The sequence below is a fragment of the Sciurus carolinensis genome, chromosome 5 (assembly GCF_902686445.1).
Source record: "Sciurus carolinensis chromosome 5, mSciCar1.2, whole genome shotgun sequence".
NCBI classification, from domain to species: domain Eukaryota; kingdom Metazoa; phylum Chordata; class Mammalia; order Rodentia; family Sciuridae; genus Sciurus; species Sciurus carolinensis.
Window position 1 is genome coordinate 11832101 of NC_062217.1, and position 22092 is coordinate 11854192.

The 22092-nt window shown below is 47.6% G+C and overlaps 1 protein-coding gene across 1 annotated transcript in view; it reads right to left on the bottom strand.

Annotated features, from left to right (window-relative positions):
* Positions 1-22092, bottom strand: part of Ubac2 (UBA domain containing 2) — a 161119-nt gene that overhangs the window by 19935 nt on the left and 119092 nt on the right. Inside the window, exon 7 of the mRNA XM_047554529.1 lies at positions 18274-18519. Coding sequence (XP_047410485.1) covers positions 18274-18519 — 246 coding nt within the window. The remainder of the gene's footprint in view (positions 1-18273; positions 18520-22092) is intronic.

Genomic DNA, 22092 nt, shown 5'->3' on the forward strand with positions numbered 1-22092 from the left:
TGAACTCTATAAATTGCTGATGAAAGTAAAAATCGAAAGCAAAGTCTTAAGATCTAGTAAAACTTCTCCATTCTATGATCCAGCAGCTTCAGCTGTAGGTAGTTACAAGTGCTAAAGGGGCAGTTTATGAGAATGTCCTGTGATACACTTATTATTATAATAGTAAGAAGATGTAAGAAATTCAGTTGTTCCTAAATAGGGAAATAATCAGTGTTTCTGTTACATAAAAAGACTTATAGGAATAGCTAGAATAAATGAAGTAGGTCTACATGGAGAAAACCAAAACTACAATGTTCAAGAATATGTAATACCATTCACATAAATGTTTACAATACTCGGGACAACAGTATATGACTTTAACCTTTTTTATGGACACATAATAGTGGCAGCTTTGCACTCTAGAGATATTTAGCAATATCTGGAGATAGTTTGGGTTGTCATGAGAAGAGTGGGGACAGGATGGGGTACTATTGGCATCTACTGGGAGAGGCAGGGACGCTGCTGAATGTCCTGAAATGCACAGCGCAGCCCCAACAATGAAGACAGCCTGGACCAAGCTATCGAGAGGCCCCGACAGGGACATGCAGTACAGATGCTGTGTGGGCACCACTCACGACACACCAGCCACGGGACTGTGGGAAGGGAACGAGTCTTTAGTTGCTCTGTAACATTTCATTTCTTGGTAAACCCAACCCAACCCAATCCTTCTGGCTCCTGTGAGATTTCAAAAGTACTTAAAAAGCAGAAGGTTTGCGGAAGCTCTGGGTTCTGGGATGTTTTGACATCAAATTGCTCTTCACATGGGGTTAAATACGAGCCTCCACAAACAGGAAACGTTTCCTTCACCTTGTCTTCTTCAAAAGCAATAACCACATACTTTAAAAAGGAGGAAGGAACAGCTTGCATTTTGTACTGACATTTTGTAAAATATTTGTTATTAGTTAGCAAGGAGATTTTCAAATGAAGTAAAAATTCTCGAGAAAGTAAATAAATGATGAATTTTCCAACAGGGAAGCAGCCAGTTACTATCACCTATGGAAGAGAAGTTATGCAGAGACACACCCATGCTCCACAGGCTCTGGGAGGTTTCTGAATGGGGAAGCCAGGCCAGGAGAGCGCATTGTGGCTTCCCTGGGTGCTCACAGCTCCTGGGCAGGGAGCACAGACTCATCCTCACTCACACAGAACTCCTGATCTCCTGGGGGAAGGCAAGCTGTCCAGACACAGAGAAATCACAGCAATTCGAGATGGCATCAATTGAGGAGGAAGCTCTCCTGTGAGGCACCTGTTCAGAGGGCTAGATAAGGTCAGAGTAGGCACTGACCAACTGCAGCCAAAGTACAGGGTAAGATTCCAGAAAGGATTCCGACCCTTCCAGAAAGGGTTTAAATATTTTCAATTTTAAAAGGAGAGAATAATTTCAACAATGGAAAAGAGCACAGACAGTTTTTCAAGGTGTTTGAAGATATGTACCTATTTCAAGGAACAAAGCAACGCTAGAGAGATTAGGGACAAAAAGGTAGAGGAATGGAAATGGTCAAGAGCATTTCCACAGGGTCAGAACACCTGGGTTCAAATCCCAGCCCTGCCTCTTGCTGTGGGACCTGAGGCATGTTTCTTTGTAATGTGACTCTCAGTTTTCTTATCTGTAAATGGAAATAATAAATGCACCCACCTCATAGGGACACGATGACAATTAAATGAGTTAGTAAAGCAATTAAAATGAGTTAGTAAAGCAATTAAAACAGCCTGAAAACAGCTTGCGGAATGTTTTAGACTGGCTCTCTAATACCGGCCTAATACTTACAGGGTTGTTTCTGATCTTCCTAGACAGACTCTAGGACCCTGGAGGGCTGTGATGGGTGCAGGATCTGTACACACTCCTCAGGTGGCCAGCACACCCCAGCTCAGTGCAGCCTGAGTCGATTCCTCAAGCAGGTGCACACGGAAGAGTGAAATGGAGAACAGGTACAGATGGGCACTATGTGACGTCCTAGGAACGTGAAAGTTACTCCACAGAGCACCCTGACCTTATTTTTAAAAGGTTGCCAACTGGGTGAGAAGGGTTTTGCTTTATTCTCTGGCGCTGGTGCCCAGTAAGTGTTTATCGGCCAGTCACGTGACGAGTGTAGAGGAGGCGGGTGGGTCACCTGCAGATCACCATGCAAGGGGCGTCCCAGGGAGCAGAGTGACGACAGGACTTCTTGGCCATGTTGTGCTCGGGTCCAGAGGAGGCGAGGCGGAACTCGTTAACCCTGCTGTAGACCCAGGCTTTCCAGTAAGTTTCACCTCATGGCACAGATGAAAAAACAGATTTGCATGATGCACTGGGACAGCCCAACCTGCTCATGACCGGCCTGACAGCTTTGGGCCCTTCCCAGCTGCCCCCAGGGACTGCGGGATCAACCTCTCAGCCCATCTGTGGCCATGACTCGGTGGCTGGAAACCTTTAACCCAGAACATCAGGGGATGCCTGTGTGTTCAGGAATGTCCTCATTAATTGGAGTATTCACAGTAGGGATGGCCTCTCATGGGACTCAAGGGTAGGACAACAAACAAACAGATTTAGATGCATCAGTTGGAAGCAAAAATCAGAATCACGGAGTCTCTACTAATACACCTTGTAATACCTTCAGCAATGAAGCTAGAAAGAGAAATACGACAACATTCTTATCTTCTAGAAGGCAAAGGTCCAGTATTCTAATCGATAAAGTGTTTCCTTCAGTACTACCCTTCACGCATCCAGTGGGCTCCGTCAGACTTGATCGACGGCAACAGGAATGCTGACCATTCCTTGACGTGGTCTCTTCTCCAGGTTTTGGCGGTACCACAGTCTCTTGGTCCTTCCAGCCCTATGCCAGTACCTCCTAGTGTCTTCAGAGTCCCACTCCAGCTTGTGTCCTTCATGTCCTTAAACACTGGTGTCCCTTCAGGTTCTGTTTCAAGGAGTATTGCTCTTCTGTCCATGGGTGCCCATTTGCCCTAAGGCTTTAACCACTGTGTACACAGTGAGACTCCCAAATCCAGATGCTGGGCCTCAGAGCCACAGAACCAACTCTCCCTGGATACACTTGCACCTAAATGTTCCAGAGACATGGAATGTGCCTCCAACCCAAACTCATCTTGGATCCCGTCTTCCTGTGTCCTCAGTCTCAGGGAGTGAAACCTACATCCATCCTTGGCATGAGCCCCACCGCTGGGCTTGGTCACTTCTAACTCTCACATGCCTTCTCAATTCACTCGTAGCTCCACTCTCACTGCCTGTTTTAGACCACTGTCGAGGGTAGGGGTAGCTCCAGAGTGATTTCCAAAGACACAAGTCTTATGTTCCTCCTCTACTTAAAAATCCACCAATAGCACCCTGCTGCCTTTTTATTAATTTAAAAATACTTACTGAGTAACAAACACAAGCCTCTTACTTGCTAACTTATTTTAAAATAAAAAAATAACCATGTTTTCTAAAGTAGAAAAGGAATAGATGAGAAAAGTGGTATTGTTCTCTATTTTTGAAAATCTCTTTCATGTCTGAATAGAGAAGGGCTGGATCTTCGCATCTGCTTCTCATTCATGTCTGTTGCTACCTGGTTACTGAAGTACAGGAAGAAAATCCACACACAGATGGGGGCAGTAGGTAAAAGTCTTTTCTGACGACCACAGCTATCCATCCTTCTTTGATGCTACTCAGCAAATCCCCATTGCTTTTAGGACACAACTGAAACATCTCCAGGGCCTACCAGCCTCCTGCTTCCAGTGGCCTTTTACACCGCTGCTCTCACGTGCTCGTACACGACCCTGGACCTTCTGAGTACGGCACTGAGCACATCTTACTCCAATTGCATGTGATCTGGCCTCTCATGGGGCTATGAGCTCATGAGGGCTGAGACTCTCCACCTGTCCTATGTGGAGACTCAACCTAGTGTATGACCTGGCCTGTGTGGGTACTCAGGAATCCGCTGAGTGGACAAATGAATGGACAACACGCAGCAAAGCATGCTGCTGAGTTACATTCCACAAGGTTTTCTCAGCAAAGGCCTCAGTGAGTTGTAGTGTGGAGACCAAATGACAGGTCAGTGACGGGTGGGAAGGACAGGCAAGGAGGCTCACAAAGCAGAGGCTGACACCCCGGGGCACTCTACCCCTTGGCTACATTCTGTCCTTTCCTTCTCTTTTAAAGATGGCTTTGACCTTGTGATCCTCCTGCCTCACCCTCCAAAGTGGCTGGGTGCCTGGCTCTGATTCATCCCTAAAGTGCACGGGGACTCTCCTCCTTCTCCCGAAAGACCAACTGTTATAAGAACCACCATGGGAGACTGCGGTGGGCAACAGCGAGGCCTCGGACATCTCCTCATGGAAGAGAGTTGTTGGTAACTCCCTGCACTGCTTCCCAAGCTCTGTGGAAGCTGCAGCTGTGGTGTAAGTGTGAATGTGCTCAGTGTCACTCATTTACCTCCTGTGAACAGCACACTGCCCTGGGGCTGGGTGAGGAGGGTTGCAACCCAGAGAAGTGACTAACTTCCGACAGCTCTGAAAGGCTTAGCTGAGTTGACAGAACAAATGAACATTAGAAACGGAACAGAGGCACCTAGGATTAGGTGAGAGGCACCTCCTTAGAACTAAAGGCAAACGCTACCGGTGCAGAGCAAAGAAAGTCACTGAAGTCAGCAAAGGCTTCCTGGCCACACCTTTAAAACTCAGAAGGGAAAACAAAGCCCACCACCACCACATACACACCAGCAGAGTGCTCGTCACCGGGGTGAGACGTGGCAGGGATGATACGAGGTGCAGAATAAACCCTATTTCCTATCTGAAAAACTCACTCCATTGGTAAGGCCTCAAAACCATGAGCCGTAAGAGAAAAGCTCGGAGGGCTGAACCTCAGCATGCCCTCACACTTGAACCCAGCCCCACAGAACACCATGTTGTGTCTCTGTGCTGCTCAGCAGCAGTCTGGGCAGGTGTTGGAGGAAACAACACACTGGGGGACGCTGGATGACCACCTGACCAAAACCCCAGGCCAGTCTGACAGTTCTGTGGCACCTTTTGGTGTGGTTCATTCTGCTGGCCACTTTGGGGACTGCGAGCCTTCAGATCACGCTTGTTCTCGGCCAACAGAAGCAGAAGGCAGTTTCCACCGCGGTGAGGCTGAGACGGCTCATCCTGCTGCTCAGTTCTCAGCCTCTGGCTTGGGAGATGGGCTTCTGATGATTCCGCTGCCCTCAGCACGGATCTCCTTCCCCTTTCCTGCTCTAGTCGGCCAGAGATCTAGAGGTCGCGGGTCTCCCTGCCCACTCCATCCTTGGATTGGCAGGGCCAGAGCCAGGGGCACTGTCCTAGGGACTGAACTGGGGGAAGCAGTGAGGAGGGGGATGTGGAGGCCTCTAGATGGTCTATCAGAAAGCTGTGCCACAGCCCAGGAGGTCACTTGCCAGTCCCAGTGTGGGAACTTCTGATTGTGTGCTAGCTGGTGGACTTGTTTATTTTGACTGATGACATTTTTCTTAGGAGGTTGAACACTGAACACTCTCCTGAGACAAGAGGACCATTTTAGAACCAGGTTAAATTAGTTTTAACATCAGATGAAAATTCAGGAGACATATATATTTTCCCTTTGATTCAACAAGCAGGGGACCGGGAAAATTCCTGTGTGGGGAGTCGCAGTCTTAAGGGGAAAGGACTCGAATTCAGACTGGTCCTTCATCTTGGCCACAGGCGTTGGGCACACGCCTGGGCTCCTGTGGGGGAGGGGCTGAGCCCTCCCTGGCCGTGACAGCTGAGACGCTCTGGATACTCTACAGCTGGGTGAGTGCTCCTGGGCTTGGTTTGGAAAAGGCTGGCCAGTCAACCAGTCTCCTCCAGTGGTGGCCCTTTTCTTCTGGGGAGTGTGGGGACCGGAGATTGGTTTGGTCCTGGTAGGGAACAGGAATGCCCAGTCTTCTTCTGAGGTGTGAGGGGCCCAGAGCTTCCCACAGTCCCAGCTTGGCTGGGGCCATCTGCCAGGAAGATCACAACAGTCCTGTCTTCAGGCATCTTTACCATCTTCTTTTGATTTACACACTCGTGACACTGAACACAAGTTACGTGAGGACGGCATAAGGTGAGGATTCGACATGGTTCCCTGAATTCTCGTGGATGAGCGTGACCTCTTGGAGAGCACAGCCTGACTGTGCCTCGTGTCCTTTGTTTCTCTTTCCTTCATCTACCAAATTTTTGGTCTTTTTTTTTTCTTACCTCTACAAAAAATTATTAAATGTAAGTCAAAATTAAAACGAGTTCTGATATTTGTTACCAGTAAATGTTTTGACACAAGAGAAGTGAAACTCATTATTAAAACTGAGATTGGGCATTACTCAAGATTTCCTCTCCTTTTGTATCAACTCCCCAGAGTTCGCCCAGCTTCATGTCTTCAGGGATCGGCTCTCATTCCCATCTTAGACCCCCAGCAAGCAGCGCCAGGGCACAATCGGCTTTCCCAGCTCCCGTCGGCCCGGCATGGCCCGCATCCTCTGCACAAAAATTCCACCGACTCTCAAAGACTGCTGATTCTTCCTTTTTGGTGGGGGGTGGGGAAGAGGTCTGCCCCTGTTTGTTGTCATCCCACTTGGAGATTATGCCACGGCTTCTTGGATGACATAACTACTGCTCATGTCCCCCAATCCAGCACTGCAAGAGCCTCAACCGAAAATCTTACAGCATCATATCTGAAACATTCTGTCCTGTATTGAAGCTCGGCCCAACCAGCCCATCCTAAAGGATTTCTCACCTTTCCCCAGCATGTTCCTTGGCTATGTCCCCCCCACTTCCTGCAGACTGGGAAAGCCCAGTTCAGGTGCTGTCACCCTGCATGCCCTCCCTGGTTCCCAGCTCATTTCATGTGTGTACTTCAGCTAGCCACATCCTCCCTGCCCCCCCCCCCAACAGTCAAGTCACCAATTCAGCACCGAAGAAGAGTCTGAGCCTAGGTTTCCCCATCTACAGAATGGAACTGGAGTCGATGATCCTCCAACTGGTGACAAGCTGCCTCTTTCTTGCCAGTATACTGAAGAGTGTCTTGAAAACCAAGCAGTTATCTCTCAAAAAGAGGTCTCTGCTGAGCTGGCAGGAGCCCTGTGACCCTGCAGGGCTGCGGCAGATGGGGTTCCTAGTCAGGCTGCTGGTGTGACCTCTCCACCTTCACTCAGTCGCTCACAGGTATCACCACGTCCATCATGGATCTGCCCCGAGACCTGAGCACCTTGGGTGCCCGACCCTACCAGAACCATGGCAGCGGAAAGTGGGGCTGAGGAAGGCGGCAGTGGGGGCAGGGCGGGGCAGTGCCTCTCGGCCTACAGCAGCGAGAACACTACTGAGCCTGCAGCCCGGGAACAGGCACGACCTGTGCATCTCGACTGCTTCATCAGGAGGATTTGAACGAATCTCAGCACAGCTAATCTGTGCCCTAATATCTGACAAGAGATCATGGCCCACAACTCTGGAAAATCATGGCCTCTGGCTGCTTTATTCACAAAACCATGTTGGTCACCCAGAGTTCCAAGATATGAGCTCTGAACCTGGGCAGTGGTGGCAGCAGGGTTTTTCCCAGATGATCAGAAGGATTTTGCCTCAGATATTAACAGATACTCCAATGGTCTGTTCTCCATTACAAATGTTTTCTGTTTTTGAATGCCTTTTTATGGGGGCGGATTTCAGAAATGATTATGAGAATATTTCTAAAATATTATATTATATCTATAAATTCATTCAAGGTTTTAAAAAGTGATTAATAAGTGGACAAAGGAAAAGTCAGGAAAGAATTAGAATTTCTTACAATTTTTATCTCTAAAATGTGGAGTACATTTACATTCGTTTTCTTATGTACCATGAGACTGTACTACTCTCTTCTTTCTCACAAAGATACCAAGGCAGGATGGAAAACAGAAATGATCTTCTCAAGGTCACTTAATGAGTCAGTCTTGGAAAAGGATTAGAATTTTGATTGAGTCTATCATTCTGTGCTGAATTTTGTCAAAAAGGCCAATATGAGCAACTACAAAGCACCAAAAACATAACAGTAGTTCCTGCACAGAGGTACAGACAGAGATAAGCAGCGTGGCTTTAACCTTACTTGAAAACAGAGTTATTGCACCTAATTTTCTTTTAATTGCAGATTTTTATCGACTAAGCACTAGTAACTTATTCCACATCTGATGCTACACATTTACATGCTTCTGTAAAAAGAGTCATAAAAGAACTCGTTCTCACTAATTAGACTGCTTTGTTGACAAAGCAGCACAGCAACTTGACAAGAATGGTTTTCAAATCAGATCGCATCAAAAAGTGAAAGAGCTCAGCAGAAAAGGAAAAGTGCTGAGAACGTGCCTCAGGCCAGCTGCTGCCACCAAGGCTGCCCTGGCGGTTCCTGGCTGGGGCCAGGTGAGGTCTGCTCCTCTGGATTCCAGGGATCCCTCTGTGACACACGCAGGCACAGGTGGAGGTGTTCCCAGCCGGTGCCTCCTGCAGACGCTGCTCTCTGCTCCCCCTGGCTGGGTCAGGAACTTCTCCAGAAGTGCCCCCCGTGACCCGTTCCGCGTTCCCCTCTCAGCCCAGGGCGAGGGAGATCACACTGCCTGGTTCCCGGAGGCCTGGCCCAGCACATGGTGGGAACTACGTGTATTCTGTGGCATAGATGCTGGAGGGAATGACACTGTGGGTAGGTCAGGGGCAGTGAGAAGCGTCCTCTGGAAGGTAGGCAAAGGGGCAATGCCCGAAACGTCCCTGCAGATGGCCCCTGCCAGCAAAGCTCTGCTAAGTGAATCGTATTCTCTAAAACACGCCGAGGGCAAATCATGCATGCTGCAACATACGCGGGCCTTGAAAATGTGATGCAAAGTGAAAGAAACCAGTCATAAGGAGCAGCTGGCACAAGCTTCCCTCCATACTGTGAACAGGCAAATCTACAGAAACCGAAAGACTGGCGGTTGCCTGGGACTGGGAAAACTGGGGAGTGACTGCTAATGGCATACTTTCTTTAAGGGTCTAAAAATGTTCTAAAATGGATGGTGGTAACGGTTGCTCAACTCTGTGAATATATTAAAAAACACTGAATTTTACATTTCAATTTCAACCTCAGGAACTTAACAAGACCCTGCCTCAAAATAAAAGACAAAAAGGGCTGGGGATGTAGCTCAGTGGTAAAGTGCCCTGGGTCTAATCCCCAGTATCAGGAAGACAAAACAAAACACTGGAACCTGAGGCCACTTTTCATACACTAGAAGTATTTTACTAAATTATTAACACTTGATTAAAGATAGGAGCTCCTATAATGTGCAAGGCAGATGTGACTCATAATGGACACGTCAGATGGTTCATAACAACTGTTGCCAGGGTTGGGTAAAGAGAGAAACAATTTTCACAGCCACAAAATGTTACCAAGGGCAGGTGAGAATGTAGTCGATTCACTTCAAATGCTGAAAAAAATCACTGAACTGCATGTGTGAACAGTGTATTGACACCTTCTGTGCTCACAGGTGTAACAGACTGTTCATTACTGAAAGCAGAGCTGGACCCAGGAAACAGGGCTGCCCACTGCAGCGAAGGGCAGAGATGACACAAGCAGATGCACTGCTGGTGGCAAATGTCCCACAGGGCTCACAACCAAGCACGGTTGGGTGGGTTTCATGTTAATTCTGTTCTAAAATAAATGGAGATGTTACAGGAATACCTTAGGGTAAGTTTTATCCTCAAGACTATGTTGTGATATATAATGACATTTTCTTCATCAGCCAACAGAAAAATGATGGTTCACGAGAGTAATGGATTACTAAGACCCAGAGAACTCAGAGTTGCTTTGAAAGCAGCTGGCTACATAATCTTCCAAAGAAGTTGCTGGCATTTTCTTTTTTCTGTAAGGAGCTAGATGGTAAATGTTTTAGGTTCTGAAGACCAAGAGGCAAAATTGAGGGTATTAACAGGTACATATGTTTAGTTTAAAATTAAAAAACTATTCTTAGCTTCAGACTATGCAGAAACGGGCCATTTGGCCCAGGGGCCACCGAGTGTTAACCCTTGTTGTATAAGTCAAAACTTTTAAGAATAACTATCAGCTTAGTTCCCAAATCAGGACTACCTCTCAAACTTCCTGGGAGCCACAAAACAAATGTCTAAGCTATGAAAATAACTAATACTTAGTAGATTCTTCTGGTTCATAAAGTAATTTTACCTAATTTTAAGCTCTTCTCATTATATTATGCTGCTTCGTACTGTGAACATCTGTGTTCCTGAAGGAAAAAACAAGCTGTTTTCCTTGACACTTTCACACACCAGTCAACGTGCTTCTCTGACACCAGATGCACCGGGGCAGGAGGGTTACTCACACCCCAAGCAACTGTCCAGCAGACACTATCCAGATGTCTCAAAACTTAATCCCAACATGATGTACAAGGAGTTGGTATCAGATCCAGCCTTGGGCTCAGTCCCACCAGATTACCCCTTTATCAGGTGTGATCCAAGCCCCAGGTTCTTCTGCCTGTCTATGGCCTACTAACTATAAACTGAGGTCCCACAACCCTCTCCTCAGTTTAATTAATTTGCTAAGACAGCTCCGAGAACTCTGGGAAACACTTCTATTTATCCTTTTATTATCAAGGATCTCACAAAGGCTACAGATGAAGAGGTAGACGGGATGGTGTGAGCTTCATGCCCTCTCCGGGGCTGAGCACAGGAACTCCCGTGTTCAGCTCTCTGAAGCTCACCCACTACGAAGGCACAGATGATTCCATCAGTGGCCACTGACCTGCTCTACCTTCAGCTCCTCTCCCTGTGAGGGCAGGTGGGAGGGGCTCTAAGTTTCAACCCTCTAATCACAAAACTGGCTCTCCTGGCAAACAGTTCTTCATCTTGAGGCTGTCCCGAGTCTCACTAGGATACAAAAAGACACTGATCCCTAGGGAGATGCCAAGGGCTTTAGGTGCTGTATGCCAGAAACTGGGGCAGAGATCAAATAGATATTTCTTATCATATCACAGCAACCCAGGGTTTCTCCCATCATGACCATGGAAACAGGCACTGGAAGCCGTGGAGGCTGTGGTAGGTCAGCCACCCTGCAGGTGTTCTCACAGGAGATCTGGGTCTGCCTGGCTTGCCTTGGTCATTTCCTGACCCACTGAGCTAGGTCAAGCTCATCAGCACAAAACCCTGAGGACACAAAGAGCCTCCCCTGTGTCCTACTGCTCTTCTTCCCTAGCATCACGCTCGTAATCCACCTGTTCAGCCAAGGCATCTTTCTTAAAGACAAGTCTACAGTACTCTCTCCAGTTTCAGAGGCCTCACTGACCCACTGCTTCTTGCAGGATAAAAGAAAACACAATTCTGAGACAGGTGTAAGAGCCCCTCTGGTGGCCTCTACTCCATTCCCAGCCTCTTCTTTCACTGTCTCTTCCTGCAGTCACCCCTGATCTTAGGCAAATGCAATTCCTTGCTGTCCTCACAGCTGTTCTGGGCCCCTGCACTTTTCCTTATGGACTGCTCTGTGCCTGAACTGCCGACCCCAGGGTTGGTCCCTTTAAGATTCCCATGGCTGGGCTGGGAAGTGGGGAGGACTGCCACGCTCGCCGTTTGTGCTTCAGGGCTGCACACAAACTCCAGTAGAGGCCTGTTCCTACTCTACTGCCTCACCTTCCCCAGCAGCTGCAGACTTTGGGGGACCTCGACATTGTCTCACAGACTCACCAGGGCAGCACACAGCATTAGAGCCAGAAAGTAAGATCCACGCTTCCCGAACTTCGAGAGTTCCCATGCTGCTGCTGGACAAGTTAAAAACAGAACCACGGAACATTATGTGACCGTTCGGTAGTAGAGAGATGGCTCAGCTGCAAGTACCCAAGTGACTGCAAGGTCGCCCACTCAGGAGCCAGCAGCTGTGTTGGGGTGAAGTGTGAGTCAGGGGACAAGGAGCCAGAGAGCAGAGTTAGCATGCCTGATAAGCAGTCCCTGCATGCATCCCAGAAAGAAGTGACTGTGCATGTGGAGACAGGGGCCACAGACAGCAGTAATACTCGTTGGTAGGCCCAGTTTTCGCCACTTGCCATGAGACAATCGGCCAAAGGCTTTTGAATAGTAACCACTTGTGGAAGTGTCCAGAAAGATCTGAGAGATCAAAGAACATGTGGAACATTTTCACACGGCTGGGCTGATGAACATAAGGCCCCAGCTATAGAGAAGAGGAGGACTATGAGAGTTGTCACCCTGGCCACAGTTCCTCAGAGCTTGAAACTGCGGATGCTGCACGGCTGAGCAGAAACGCTCTCAGTAGTGAAGGTCAAGTCCACTTTCTGCAGTAAAAGTGACCCTAACGAACATGGGGGTAAGCACCCGGCTGTGCTGGAGTGAGTGGTGACCTCGAGCAGGAGAGACGCCCGTTCTCCCTCCACCAGCAGCTCTGCGGAACCTCTCAACACCCACTCCTCCCGAAACCCTTTCCAAGGAAGGGGGCGGTCTCCTCTCTCCCACTCCCGGTCGGGTGGGCTCTGAAGTGCTGCACACGCACCCCTCCTCCTGCAGACACCTGCGCCGGCTTCTGTTCAGCAGCTCAGGCTCCTCCTTCCTCCTCGCGCTGCCTGAACAGAGCAGGGTCTGTCCTTGCCACTCATCCTTGCAGAGGACACTGTCCCACCTCGATTGCTCATCTGTATCAAGCTGCCCTCAGGACAAGAAGTAATTCTGCCGATATTTATTGTTCACATATTTACTCATTAGGTTCCCAAATATGTACTGAGCTCCTGCTACATGCGGCGTTATTTACGAATTAGAGCTACAAAGAAAAACGGTCTCAGCATCTCGAGCCACATTGGGCGGGATGGGGAAGTCAATTCATAAAGAGACTCAGGCCGGTGCTCCTGGGCAGAGGAGCCTTGGCAGCCCTGTGGAAGCCTGTCAAGGGCTTCCCAGAGGAGGGGCTGTTTGCCAGGAATGCTGTGGAGGGAATCGAAGTCAGACAAGCAAAACAGGTATCTGTGGTGTCAGGGGGAAGGTTGCACAGGAAGAGTTTGTGTCAGGCTGAGGAAAGGGCAGGTGTGAAGGCAGGAGAGCATGGAGCAAGCTGCAGCCGCCCTAAGTGCGAACAGCTGGGCGTGGCTGGCTGCAGCTGCACAGGGCTGGGAAGGAGGGGCGCTCAGAAGCAGGCAGGGGCGCCACTGAAGGATGTCAGCGGGAGCAAGAGCCTAGGCTGGGGTTGCAGAGAACGCTGGCAGCTGCTGGATGGGGCAGGTGGGGAGGGAAGCAAGGCTGCAGAGAAGGGGCAGAGGTTTCTCTGGGAACCCAGGCAAATGATGACATGGGCCTGGACCATGACGTGGGGGTGAGGAGGAGACACCACGGGTCGGGTGAGGCAGACGGATGGGTGCGAGTGCGGCGTCTCAGTGGGGCCTCAGGCTTGGGCCTGAGTGGAGTGTGCAGAAACAGAGGCAAAGAGGCAAACTGGGAGCACCTGGGGACACTCCGGAGGTGGCAGGACGCATGGCGTCAGAGCCCAGGGAGAGGCAGGGCCAGTCCGGAAGCCCAAATCCAGAAGCCTGGGCTTAAGGAAGAGAGCACGAGGGCTGTGGATTGGTGGTCCCTGCAGAGGGTGGGGGAGGGCTTGGCAGGGGAGGACTGGCGCTGGAAACAGCCTGTCGGGGGAGAGGGGAAGAGGGGCTGGACAAACGGCAGCACCGTCCTGATCTGAGGGCTGGACTCGGAATCGCCTGCTGGTCTGGCAGCTCCTCTGTGGTCGCTCCCCTTCCCATCCACCTTACACGTTACTGAGAAGACCTCCTGTCACAGTCACAGCCCCCAATGTCAACACCAAAATCCGCCATCAGGTTTAGCAACACCCCTCCATTATCAGCTGCCGATACTCCTCCCCACCCTTAACTCCACACCTGCCACATTTCTCTCAAGCAGGGTTCCTGGAGGTCTCTCCGGTCCTCCACGCCAACTCTGGTGCATCTGCCCCGAGTGACGTGCTTGTCCTCTCCCCCAGTCCTGCATGGCAGTACCAGTCCCCACCTGAGTCCCTGACTCTCAGGGGACTGAAGGACGTGTTTCACTGCTATGGACTGTGTGTTTCAAGTGCATCTGCCCACAGTCCCTGCAGCTGATTGCAAACTTATTAAGGGGAAGGACATGTCCTTTACTTCTTTTGGGTCATGGGGACCCCAGTCTTGGTCCGAGCTTCTCAAGCAATTGTAATACAACCCCAGAACCAAAGTGAGAGGCTTGGGGAGGGGTGGAACAGAGGGCAACAGGGAGCAGCTCAGGAGCTGCTGGAAGGAGATGAGAGAGGACAGAAGCAGGCAAAGACACCCACAGGGACAGCTGGGACAAGGTGGCTGGGTTATTTGGGAAGCTCAAAATGAAAGACTGGGAACAAATGATCTTTGACATATAGTAATTAGTAACTGAATGACTCTCTGACCATGTAACATCTGGGTTCTATGGAAACATCTGAAAACCAACAGCCTTTGTTTTTATTTTTATGCATCACTAAGGATCGAACCCAGGGCCTCACAAATGCTAGGTGAGCGCTCTACCACAGAGCCACAGCCCCAGCTTTTAAACAAATAATGGATTTATTTTTAAATGGAGAAACACTCTGAGGCTTCCTACAAGGATGTTAAAACAAAAAGATACACTTGAAACATTAAGGAGATAGAAGTGAAAGTTCTGAATTTGGATTAAAGAGTTTCTCTGACTGAACCTTAAGTCTGGCATTGAGTTTCCTGTCAGCCAATGCAAAAAGGGGGAAAATCACCATGGAGCTCTTGGTGTTAGTAGCTAGCATGATGTAGGGATCTGGGGCAGACACCTTGGATTCCCAATCCAGAATCCCCCATCAGCAGCTGCATGTCCTTGGCAAGTAAGCACCCCTCTGAGCCTTGAGGGTAAAGAAAGAAAACCTGTACCTCTCTAGGCTGACACTGGAAATAAATGAGATGATGAGAGATGCCAAGTACTTCCACATGATAGACACCGCAAATGGTGGTCCTTTCTGACTGACAAAGAGGGAAGCACGGTGATTCTGAAGGACAGACAGGCCCGAGGCTCCACCACGACCAGGACTGGTGGCTGTCCCTTTCACAGCTGCACCCTCAGTGGCTAGCTGTAGACCCAGCATATACTAAGGACTGAGTCCTGACTGGCTGACAAATAAATGAAATAACTCACCATGCCATATACAGTTCTCATGCACGCACGCACACAGTAACTTCTTCAGTGGTGTTTTAACACGAGCTCTCTATGTGGTGACTTACCAGGTATGACGGCAAACACGACTCAGTGAAGAAGTTCAGCAGGATGCTAAGCTAATGAGTTCAGATGTATACATGAGAGAGCTTATGAAGCTAAAGGATAAATAAATAGTATGCTCTTTGCTGTCCAGCAGACCATCCCATGCAAGGGCCCCAGCAAGAGCCCAGGGCCTGGTAACCCTCTCTGAACTTCAGACCTGTGGAAGGAAGACCAACCTATGAGTGGAGGGGTCTGGCAGGCAGTAGGAAGAACCACAAAGAAAGGCAGTGGCTCCAGAAGGGCAGGGGATTGGGTGACTCATTCACCGAGGCTTGGGCTAGCAACCTGGCAGATCCTGTAGTGTTAAAAATAACTATAGTGGAGAAAGATACTGTGGCATCTGCAGCCAACCACAAGGGAGGGGCCACACGCAGACCCGAGGACCCTGGGCCAGGCACGCATCTACCCCAGAGACGTACACTCCTGCACTACCAAGTGCCTGTCCGAGGGCCAGAGAAGCAAGGTGTCTGCAGAGGGAGACCCTCATATGAGCAGGCCAAGTGGACCCAGCATATAGCCACTGTCGGATGGAAAGGAACACCTAGAATCAGCGTGGGCAAGGCCAGGGGGCACAGATGGGCTGCAGAGGCAGGCATGCCACATGTTGCACTGAAACTTTTCCCCAGCTCACACCTTTTCCCACAGGCTGGTGAGTCCTTGAAGACCAAGTGACAGAGAACAATGGCCCAATCTGGTTGAGAGTCAGTTGGTGGAAAGGGATCATGGCTACACCATGGCTCCACTCAAGGGGGACCCCCCAGACAGCAAGGTGGGAAAATTCTCCAGTGGGCAGAGCTGGGTGGTGCATTTGGTTGGCCACTTGGTGTGGAAAGAGAAGGGCCTGAGGTGACGATATACAGTATATGGACCTACTGGATGTGGTCAATGACTTTGTGGGTTGGTCAGTGAGCTGGACAGTAGTGGACAAGAAAAAACCTGAGGAAGAGGCAAGTAGACACAGTCAAAGGAACACGCAGGAGTATGATGGCTTTGTTCTACAGATTACTGCCAACTGTGGTCATCCATCACAGAAAAGGGACCAAATAGGAGGCAAACAGAATGACCTGGCAACCCTGTCACTGGATCCCAGTGTTGGCACAGGAACAGGGTAGCCAGGGTGGCAGGATGCAGGTTATGCAGGGGCCCCACTCACCCAGGCTGCGCTGGCGACTCCACTGTGAAGTATCCAACCTGCTACCAACAAAGACCACACAGCCCAATACACCAGTGTCCCCAGAACAAACAGGGCCCTTTACGCTCTGAAAGGGGCGGTGTTCTGGACAGAACCATGACCTCCCACATTCATGTGCTGAAGCCCTACACCACACCATGACTGTATCTAAAGATAGAATCTTCGAGGAAGTAATGTAGGTTAGATGAGGTCATTAGGTGGGCCCTAATCAAACAGGACTGGTATGCTTATAAGAAGAGTGCTGGGGCTCAGAACATGACATCCCAAAATATGATACCTTGACCAGCTGAGTACTTTGAACTGAAGGCATTGGAAGGTCTCCAGAAGCAAGGTCTCTTTGACCTTCTGTCAGCCTATCTCCTATCCCTTCTCCCCTGAAGCAAATCCTGAAAACTAGAATTTCTCTTCCCCAAAACAGGTTACAGAAACTGATACCCTCCCCCTCAAAGCAAACCAAAAAAACTAGAAAGGTCATCGTCTCCTTTCCAGAGGCATCTGAGGAGAAAGGAATCCTAACAGTACACAGACCAAGAAGAATATGAGCAGAGGCCATGCTGGGTTCCACATCTACTACCGTTAGGTCATGCTTTTTGCCCTTTCTTTTCTTTTTAAGTACGGAGTGCTCTACCACTGAGCTACACCCTCAGCCCATCTTTCCGTTCTTCTTCCAGTTTCCTATAGGATCCACCTCCTCGTGCCAAACACAAAGCTTCCCCTACAGCCGTGTTCACCTTGACTGCAGCTCTCCCTTACAGTTCATCTAGTTTCTCACTCAGCTTGCTTCTATGTAGAGTTGACTCCTTCACCTGTACCTCCAGCTCCAAGAGAGAGACATCCATCCTCCAACCTTAAATACATCATGGTTACCTTTATGGTATGCTCCAGAGTCACTTCCAATTCAAATATGTCTTTAAGAAACAACTTCTGCTTCTCTTGCTCTCCCATGCCCTCCTCCTTCCCCAGATCTAAATGCTGGGACCTGCACCCACAATGGCCCCCAACAATTTCTGAGTTGACTTCACTTCTCCAGGCTGCTGTGAGACCTGCAGCTGCCTCCTGCACTCTGGGCTGGTAGAAGACAGGGATCCTGCAGGAGAGAATCGTATGTCTCTTGCTGCTCTGAAGGGTGATGAAGACGGAGGTAAGGTGTGAAGAGCCCAGTGTGCTGGGTGACAGCCACGTCCAAGCACGAGTGGGCAAGGATCTGGCTTGATGTACAGCACCTCTCTCTCCTGCCTCCCTGAAGGGCAAGTGCAGCATCAGACTGCCTAGGCACTACGGTGCTTCGCCATACACTTGCAATGGTTCCTGATGACAGTTAAGACAACATTGCATTTATTTGGTTTGCTCATTGGTTATTCCCTTAAATTTTCTCATCTTCACATTCTCTTCATTTCAGCTGAGGAAAATCATGAAGCTTTACGATTGTTCTTCATCCACAGCACACAAGGAGCATCTTTCACAGGAAGACACTGTGGCTTTTACAAGATTCTAAACACAGATAAATATCCTATCGTGTTAACTAGGTTGGTGTTTCTCTAAGAAACAATGCTTATTTAATATAAGTGGAAAAAGAATGTCCAGTTTGGTCAATTGTTCAGCTGCATTTTTTTTATCTTTAAAAAAACACTAAGAATAGCCACTATCAGAGACCAGTGTTCTATTTGGAAACATGTCAAATCCACATCACAAAGCAAAGGAATAAAATGAAGTTGCTATCACACATACGATCACAGGAGAGAAGTGTGCTTAGACCGTGGCGTATTTACACCTTTAATTACCTGCTGTTGTCTCTGTCGCCTCACTTGTGCAAACTGGGAGAGCATCAGCTGTCGATCAAGCTGCTCCATTCTCTGCTGCCTCTGGATGTCCACTGTGGCTCCCATGCCAACTCTGGCCTCACTGGTGGGTTCTGAAGATGAGAAGATGGGTTCAAGTGTCCAAGAGAAGAACTGGGCCACCCAGTTGGGGATGCAGAGCACCTGGTGAACTTGCAACATTTTGCGGTCATAGCACAAACCCGAGATCTAAAAGAAAAAAGTCCAGCTGGATGTTTAAATATAATAACACTTTAAAGAGTATATTTAGGATAGAATTCAATAACCATAAAACATTTCAGATGGCCTTTTTCTTACTTTTAGCAGTGTTAGATGATAAGCAAAACCCCTATCATGTTGTGGAATACTAAGTAATACAAACCAACAAAAATTTAATTTACTCAGTGAAACAAAATTGTTTTTATTAAATTAGGAGATAGTAAAATTCTAGCCATTTAACATTCAAAGTACAAACCAAAATTTTTTTAAAAAGTCCTCATTTTTAAAAAAGTCATAAATGTGAAAATCCAAACAACTTCATACTATACTGTGGTTATCCTTGTTGGCAGATGGCCATCAGAAAAAGACACCAGTAGAAGATAACTCTGATGAGCCATCAGCTGTCCCAGTCACTCATGAGAAAATAAGGACAAGCGAAAACCTTGTCTGTTATTTATATAGTATTTTGATCAATTTTTCAAGTACTGATTTTTCTAGATGCTTGACTCCTCATCAATATTACTTAGCAACTGATGGTTCTTTTTACAAACAAAACTATTTTTTATCTTGAAGGTCATTTATATGGAATGAAAAGTCTCAAGACTATGTTTTTCTAGGTAAAAACAACTGGTTATTACTTTGTAAAAACTTTAATCTTATGAATTTGATTCTTAGGATAAGAAGTTCTTCATGCCAAATAAAAGCACACAGCAAATGTCAGCTTACACAACAGTGCAGTTTAATGTTTTATTAATGCCATTTAAGTTAAGCAGGCAAGGGCTTGCTCAGTTCCTGTGCTGGGAATGCTGCTGAGGATAAGACAGATCTGGTCCTGTTCTTGTAGAACAACAGTGGTCACTATGGAGAAAAGACAATAAGCAAGTCTCACATGAGTTCTATGAAGGACACACTGACTTGGAGTGGGATGTATTTCAGTCTGGGTGGCAAGAGAAGTCCTGGAAGGAAGTGATACCTGAGAAGACCTTAAGGAGGATGGTGCTAGTGACTTGAAGAATTAAGGGAAGACTACTTCTAGGTAGAGAAGACAGCAGACGCTATGCAGGACTGAGCCTGGGAGTATCTATTAAACATTTCAGTGAAGCTCCCGGTGGACAGTTGGAAGTACAGATTGGAACTCGAGGAACAAGACAGAGGTAAGAATCTGCAAGTCTCTGGATATTACATGACATTAAACTAGTGGGACCAGATAACATAATATGGGCAGAGAGTGTTCAACAGTACTAACAAATGAATTCAGAGTACACTGATATTTTATAGATGGATGGATAGACAAAATAGAAGATGCCAGAACAGAAATCTGAGAAGAGAAACGAGAAGAGTTTTATATGAGTGAGGCCAAGAAAGCATGTTTGTAAGAGGGGAATAGTTGGCTACGTTCAGTGCAGCTGACCACGAGTTGCCAAACAAAGCAGTGCCTCTGGATGTGCCCACGGAGGCCTCGGATGACCTCACAGGAAAAGTCTGGAGCAGTGGCCGGAGCAAAAGCGCCGAGGGGGTTGAAGAGTGAATGGCAGTGGGCTTTTGGTGTCAAAGTGTTTCCAAGCACCTTCTCTCAAAAATAGTACAAAACAACAAAGAAAATGAAAACAGAAACAAACTCCACGCTCAGAAACTAGAAAGCATCTGTGATCCTGAACCACACTCAACAAAATGGAAAGTACGATGCACACTTACAAATCACTGGGCACGAAAGGGGTGTCCTGGACCACGGGCTCTGGGCTGAGCCTGTGAGAAGCCCCACTTCCTCCCACAGCCAGCAAGCCCTGCCTCTGCCCTCCCTCTGCCACAACAGAGTGAAAGACTGGGGGGGCAGGAACCCACGAGGGTCTGAGCAGGCAGGGCAGGCAGAGCGCACACGCAGTGTGGCCCAGGAGACGAGAGTGGGAACCAGGGGCAGAGAGGGACTACATTTAAAGAGATGACAGCTGACCAAAGCAATCCTGGGCAGGAAGAGTGATGCAGGAGGTATCACGATACCGACCTTAAACTCTACCACAGAGCAATAGTAACAAAAACGGCATGGTACTGGCACCAAAGTAGACAGGTAGACCAATGGTACAGGATAGAAGACACCGGGACGTACCCACATAAGTACAGTTATCTCATACTAGACAAAGATGCCAAAAACTTAACGGAAAAAAAGATAGGCTCTTCAACAAACGGTGCTGGCAAAACTGGAAATCCATATGCAGTAAAATGAAATTAAACACCTATCTCTCACCCTGTACAAAACTCAACTCAAAGTGGATCAAGGATCTAGGAATTAAAGCTAAGACCCTTCACCAAACAGAAGAAAAAGTAGGCCCGAATCTCCATCACTTTGGCTTAGGACCAGACTTCCTTAATAAGACTCCCATAGAGCAAGAAATAAAAGCAAGAATCAATAAATGGGATAGATTCAAACTAAAAAGCTTTTTTTCAGCAAAGGAAGCAATCAATAATGTGAAAAGAGAGCCTACAGAGTGGGAGAAAATCTTTTCCGCACACATTTCAGACAGAGCACTCATCTCCAAAGTTCATAAAGTACTTAAAAAACTTTACACCAAAAATACAAAGAACCCAATCAATAAATGGGCTAAGGAACTGGGCAGACACTTCACAGAAGAAGGTATACAAGTTATCAACAAATATGTGAAAAAGTAATTAGAGAAATGCAAATTAAAACCACCTTAAGATTTTATCTAACTCTAATTAGAATGGCTATTATCAAGAACACAAGCAATAATAAGTGTTGGTGAACGTGGGGAAAAAGGCACACTCATATATTGCTGGTGGAGTTGCAAACTGGTGCAGTCACTCTGGAAAGCAGAATGGAGATTCTTCAGAAAACTTGGAATGGACCCACCATTTGACCCAGCTATCCCACTCCTTGGTTTATACCCAAAGGACTTAAAATCAGCATACAACAGTGATGCACCCACATCAATGTTTATAACTGCTCAATTCACAATAGCTAGACTGTGGAACCAACCTAGATGTCCTTCAGTTGATGAATGGATAAAGAAACTGTGGTATATATACACAGTGGAATATTACTCAGGCACACAGAAGAATAGAATTACGGCATTTGCTGGTAAATGGGTGGAGTTGGAGAATATCATGCTAAGCTAAATAGATGAAGCCCAAAAAACCAAAGGCTGAAAGTTTTCTCTGATAAGTGGATGACAATACATAACGGGGGGGGGGGAGGGGAGAAGAATGAAGGAACTTTGGATGGTGTAGAGGAAAATGGGGCAGGAGAGGGTGGGGGAAGGAAAGATAGTAGAATGAGACAGACAGTAATACCCTATGTATATGTATGATGACATGAATGGTGTGAATCTACATTGTGTACAACCATAGAAATGAAAAGTTGTACCCCATTTGTGTACAAAATGAAACAAAATGCAGTCTGTAAAAATAAAAAAAAAAAAATTAAGAAAAAAAAAAAAAAGAGGGATGATAGTTGAGTTTTTTCCAGAAATTAGTAAGGAATATAAATCCTTAGATTTAAAACAAAATGAAGTCTAACAAAAATAAACTGACTTCTAGATCCACTGTAGT